The sequence below is a fragment of the Argiope bruennichi genome, chromosome 7 (assembly GCF_947563725.1).
Source record: "Argiope bruennichi chromosome 7, qqArgBrue1.1, whole genome shotgun sequence".
NCBI classification, from domain to species: Eukaryota; Metazoa; Arthropoda; class Arachnida; order Araneae; family Araneidae; genus Argiope; species Argiope bruennichi.
The window spans coordinates 92,356,997-92,363,090 of NC_079157.1; the positions used below are offsets into that span (position 1 = coordinate 92,356,997).

The 6,094-nt window shown below is 33.3% G+C and overlaps 1 protein-coding gene across 1 annotated transcript in view; it reads left to right on the forward strand.

Annotated features, from left to right (window-relative positions):
• The window catches only part of LOC129975995 (fatty-acid amide hydrolase 2-A-like), a 56,551-nt gene extending 51,532 nt beyond the window's left edge, over positions 1-5,019 (forward strand). Inside the window, exons 6-7 of the mRNA XM_056089316.1 lie at positions 896-991; positions 3,731-5,019. Coding sequence (XP_055945291.1) covers positions 896-991; positions 3,731-4,345 — 711 coding nt within the window. The 3' untranslated portion in view covers positions 4,346-5,019. The remainder of the gene's footprint in view (positions 1-895; positions 992-3,730) is intronic.
• Positions 5,020-6,094: the final 1,075 nt, after the last annotated feature.

Genomic DNA, 6,094 nt, shown 5'->3' on the forward strand with positions numbered 1-6,094 from the left:
TGCATCATGATTATATTCTCTGTTTCATCAGAACACATCGACAAAAAAAGTTCACCCATTAATGATTTGCCACTTTAGCATCATGATTATGTTCTCTGCTTCATCAGAATACATCGACAAAAAAAGTTCACCCATAAAGGATTTGCCACTTTAGCATCATGATTATATTCTCTGCTTCATCAGAATACATCGACAAAAAAGTTGACCCTTTTGCATTATGATTATATTTTCTGCTTCATCAGAATACATCGACAAAAAAAGGTCACCCATAAATGATTTGGCACTTTTGCATCATGATTATGTTCTCTGCTTCATCAGAATACATCGACAAAAAAAGTTCACCCATAAAGGATTTGCCACTTTAGCATCATGATTATATTCTCTGCTTCATCAGAACACATCGACAAAAAAGTTCACCCATTCATGATGTGCCACTTTAGCATCATGGTTATATTCTATGCTTCATCAGAATAAATACATCGACAAAAAAAATCACCCATAAAGGATTTGCCACTTTAGCATCATGATTATATTCTCTGCTTCATCAGAACACATCGACAAAAAAGTTCACCCATTCATGATGTGCCACTTTAGCATCATGGTTATATTCTATGCTTCATCAGAATAAATACATCGACAAAAAAAAATCACCTATAAATGATTTGCCACTTTAGCATCATGATTATATTCTCTGCTTCATTAGAATGTAATTTCCAATTCCTATTCCTGTGTGATTTTGGTTCATCTTTTATAATCACTGTCATAGAGCCGAAGTGGTTTTAAATCGAATTTTCAATATTCCATAAGAAGGGCAATTGTTTTAAAGGTGAGTTTTGTAATTCAATTGTATATTTAAATTGTTGAATTTTTATTTTAAGATGTTTTTATCACACAGGTGGACTTCAAGAAAGTGAAAATTTATTACTTGCTAGAAATACGAAGCTTAATGGTTGTTCCCGTTGATCAAGAGATTGTGGCTGCCATAAAAAATGTAAGTTAACGTTTTGTGTTTAAAAAAAGTAGAGGAAGGAATCTTCCAGAAGTTTTCTCGCATATTCCCTCATAAATGTGTTACTCCCTCCGCATCCACCGAGTTCCACAGATGAGCGTTTTGTACGCCAAAGTGTATATAGGGCAAAGAATTGAATATGCATTTGGCCATTTTTTTCGACAGATTGAAGTAAAAGTTTTTAATAGAAATTTAATTTTAGTTAAAGATCAAATAACAAATTACATGCATTTAAGCTGTAACAAGGTTCTCATGTGTATCACCATGCATCATGAACAAAATCAAAGTTATACATTGGAAATTCAGTTGAAACTAAACAAAATCAATATTCTTGAAGAACAGTTGATTGCCAAAGGCGGCAAGTGAGGAATAAGAATGAGAGCAGTTCCACGAAAATTATTAGATAAGACTCCATTAGTAATGTGAATGGATACTACAGTTGTACAGAATGTATACTGTATAAACAGAACAAATGTTAAAATAAGACAGCTTTAATGTATATGAAACTTAATGTTTAAAAATATTATCTGGAGAGAATCTTGCATTAACTTATATTTAACAAAAAGTTCCTTCGAATTAGCTGGTCGCGAAAGGCGGCTAATTTACAATAAAAATTTTCTTTATCCAATTTCAATTGTCCAATTTGTCATTTTTTTTGTCCATTTGTCTTTTAAATGAATTTTTCGGCCTTATATTGCATGCATTAATGGAGCATTGAGTCTTCCGCCACTGTACTTGTATATGCAATATATTCAGTTATAACTCAATATTAAATCCAATATTCTTTTATCATACGCAATATGCTTTCGCCGAGTTCAAGTAACAAAATATTGTTGAGTTTAGTTTAGTTATATTAACGTTCCGTTGTAAAGCGACACTAGAGCTACTTTGGGACGGACCTCGTCATTTTGAACCGCGGTCAGATGACGAGGACGACACCTGAGCTGGCACCCCCCCCCCCTCTTCACGCCACACCACACCACACCAGCAAAAGGACGTTTGGCATGACGAATTTAACGTGCAACAGACCCCCTTACAGGATGGTTCTTCGGTGAAATCGGGTCTCGAACCTGAAACCCTACGACTCACAAGCCGAGACCTTACCATCAGGCCACAGTGGCCCTCACAAAATATTGTTGAAGAATTGCTATTGTTTTAGAATGAAATACTGAAGAAATTGATTTGTAAATATTGCTATTGCTTTCATTCGAAACTTTCTTTTGCTGTGCGGAGAAAATATTAATGATAATTTTCGTCTGCTTGCATTCCACTTCTTTTTAAATTCTTTATCGCGTACATTAATCCCTCGGGGGACACCTCGTAATTGAGGATGAGAAGCTACCAGTATTGTGGTTGCTTCTAAACCTTTGTCATTATACGAAAGGGTGGGGATGGCTACCTCCCGCCGATGAAGGGACGTACTTCTTCAGGGAAGGGTTGCACCGTGGCCGGTGATAGCCCTTAAGACTCAATCACAGTTTCTGTCAGTGTTGATGTCGCGGCGGTTCGATAATTTAAGTTTTTCCGTGTGCTTTTGGGGGATCGGAGTAGTCAGTTTATGGTTACAGTTTATGCTTACATTAATAATGTTATAAAAACATTACGCAACTGTGAATAATCTTATTCGGGGGAAAAACGGATATAAAAATTAATTTGCAATTTTCGTTTAAAAATACCTAAATCGAATTTCATTTCATTTTTGAAAATTTAACTGGTAATTTCATATATACGTTTAAAGATATCTAGCTAACTTATCTAATGCCTGCCGTCATTTACAGGCAAAATGCAAAGCATAGAAATCAAATTGAAGTAGAGATAGTGTACTTAAACGATTTTCTTTCTCGTAAAAGATATATTAATTGTTCTTTCTAGCATACGAAGTGTAGAGAAAGTAGAGTAATCGGCAAAGAATTCGAACATGAGATTTTGACGAATCTCCACATTTCAGACTTTTCTGAGTTCGAAAAACGCATTTTTGGAAATTGTCCGTCTGTCTATCTGTGACAAGTATATGACAAAAAATGCTTTGAGCTAGATGGATGAAATTTAGAATACAGAATTCGAACCAAATTTTCTATCAAATTTTGAGTAAAATCTGTTTAGAGGCACTCTATCTGTCCGTTAAGTTAACCCGATAATTACAAAACGAAGAAAGCTAGATAGATAAGATTCGGTACACATATTCAACATCTATAGTCCAGACATCTGCCAAATTTTGAGACAAATCCAACCACGGATTCATGTCTGTTGGTCTATATTTTTAGAAACATATAAACGCGACAACTCAAAACGCAATTACTTAAATATATCAAATTTGGTGTGGAATTTGGTAACTGCAAATTTTGGTACAAATTTGATTTGGTAACTACAAAACAGTAAACTACAAATTTGGTAACTAACTATTTTTTTTAGTCAAATTTTGGTTACAATCGCTTGGAGAAAGCACATCTAATTCACAAATTCGATTTTCCGGTTTCATTCAGGATTAATCGCCAAATAATTCACCAAAGTTGAAACGATGTATTCAATAAAAATGCTAAATTCACGCCAAAGTTTCATATTTCATAACTATTGCACGCCAATGCCACGCATGACGTTTTCTGGTATAACACCTTTATTAGAGGATATGCGAGAAAGTTTTGAGGTTTCAACTCCCTCTGATTAAATGAATATTTTTGCTTATCCTTATTGAACTTTAATAATATGTCTATTTATTTTTAGGCTGCCTCTTATTTTGAGAAACAATACGACATAACGCCAACAGAAGTCAAGATGCCTTATCTGTTTGATGCCATCAGATGCATATGTACTATGTTGGGACCTACATTTGCAAGACTGTATCAATCAATAGCAGGACCCAAAGGTCTCGGAATCAATAAAAAAGAAGAAGCTATGAAGTTGTTGGTCGGAAAATCCAAAGTATGTTTCAGTACTCTAGTTAATTTCGCCATTCTTACAAGTCCTCTATTGAACAGGAAAGGCAAAAGACCCTATTATCAAAAAATGTTTGAGACATGGATGGATGAGTTCAAAAAACTCCTGGACGAAGACTCTGTTCTTTTAATGCCAACCCTTCCAGTGACTGCGCCATACCATTTAGAGAGTTATCCTTTCATGCCCAGTGTCTCTTACACGGGTATAATCAGTGCTCTTGGACTACCAGCCACACAGTGCCCATTGGGCCTGGACAAACATGGACTACCTTATGGTATACAGATTGTTGGTTGCAAGAACAACGATGCTTTGACAATTGCCTGTGCTGTAGAGTTGGAGAGAGCATTTGGTGGGTGGAAATCTTCTGAAATGCAACCTTGTGGAGTTTCTAACCAAGTCTGAAGCTCTTTGCACAAATGGAACAGTTTTGTTCACTAATGTACTTGAAGATAATACAGGGTGGTCATAAAGTCTTTCTCTGAAAGAATCATTGAATATAATATTGTAAATTTTTTATTATAGAATAATCATATTCTTATGTCTTCTCCAGTTCAATAGATAGTGCAATTAATGCAGATATTTTGCATTCGATTGTTATCAGTTTCATGGGGAAGGGCACCTTGTAATTGATGAGAAGCTTCCTGTATGGTGGTTGGTTCTCGTCACCCCTGCTGGGTACATGAAAAGGTGGGGATCGGATTCCTCATTTCGATGACGGGACTACTTCCTTAGGGAAGGGTTGAACCGTGGCCGGTGATGGCCTTTAGAACTCAATCGCAGTACCTGCCAGTGTTGCTATTGCGTCGGTCCGTTCATTCTGGTATTTCCATGAGCTTTCCGGCGGGTCGGAGTAGTCAATTTGTGTTTCGATTTTTATCAAAATGGCATCTACGAAGCAAAACATTTAGTGCGATCTTTGACGCACTACTATTCCATTAAAGTAGGTAGGTTAAAGTTCCATTAAAGTAGGTAACAAAGTTAAAAAATTGACTATTCGTAAAATTATGCATTTTTAAAAAAATATTTTAATGATTGAACAGTTTTTTTTTATAAAACTATTTGAATTTTCTTTCTAAGGCCAATTTTTTTGGGAAATTATACTGATTTTTATATTGGCATTTACATACAGTATAAAGCTATTTTACGCCTTTAATTGCAATTTTTACAAATTCCAATCTTTGATAGAATTTTCTAACAAAAAAGTTCATAAATTCTAATCTGACACCTATTTTTGTTCAAATTTAGAGTAATAATTTCTCAATATGATCTGCAGTTCTTGCACTAGAGAAACAAGTAATCTATTTATTTAGAAATATTCTATAGTTGCTTTAACGCTTTATAAGGAGAAAAAAATAATAGACTTTTAATAAATAAAGAAAAAATTAAAAAAATTAATAAATAAAGAAAAATTAAAGATTTTAATAAATATTTTTTTAATAAATAAAGAAAAAAATATTTTTAATAAATAAAGATTTTTAATAAATTTAAATTTTAAATAGTGTACAGAAATAAAACTTATTTTTTTATTCAGGAAAGAGGTAATTTTTTTTTTAATCTATGTGAAAAATTTTAAGCAAATCCTTTCATCAATTTCTAAAGTAAAATATTTTTACTTTATAACACTTTTTTAACCAAAAAAAAAAAAAAAAAACTATTTCTTTCAATTTTTTTAAAAAAAAGTTCTGGTATTTAACTGGTATATTTTGCTTTCATAGATATTTTTCAATAATTTCTATGCAAAAATTCTAAAATATAACTATTTCAGAACTTTTTTTCAAAAATTTCATCCCGAACATAGTCACATACTTTATGCCGGGTTTACACCCGGCCAGTTATAAGATGGCCAATAAGCAGAGCATGCGTAGAAAGGGACTGATTTATGTTTGCCACAATTTCATAAGATAGATTCAGACATTCCATGTTTGGCTATAAATTGCCGTTTTAACGTCCTTGAATTTTACTTTCTCACTACTATCGTATTAAAATGATGGATATTTACACAAAGAAGCATGGTAATATAAAAAAAAAAAAGGTCAAAAGTTAAAAATGCCTGGAATCAGAAAGAACAAAGAGCAAAAAATGTCGGAATGAATCTATGAAAAGTGATCAATATTTTAAAATAAGAAAAAAAAAAAAAAAACCGCCAAATTC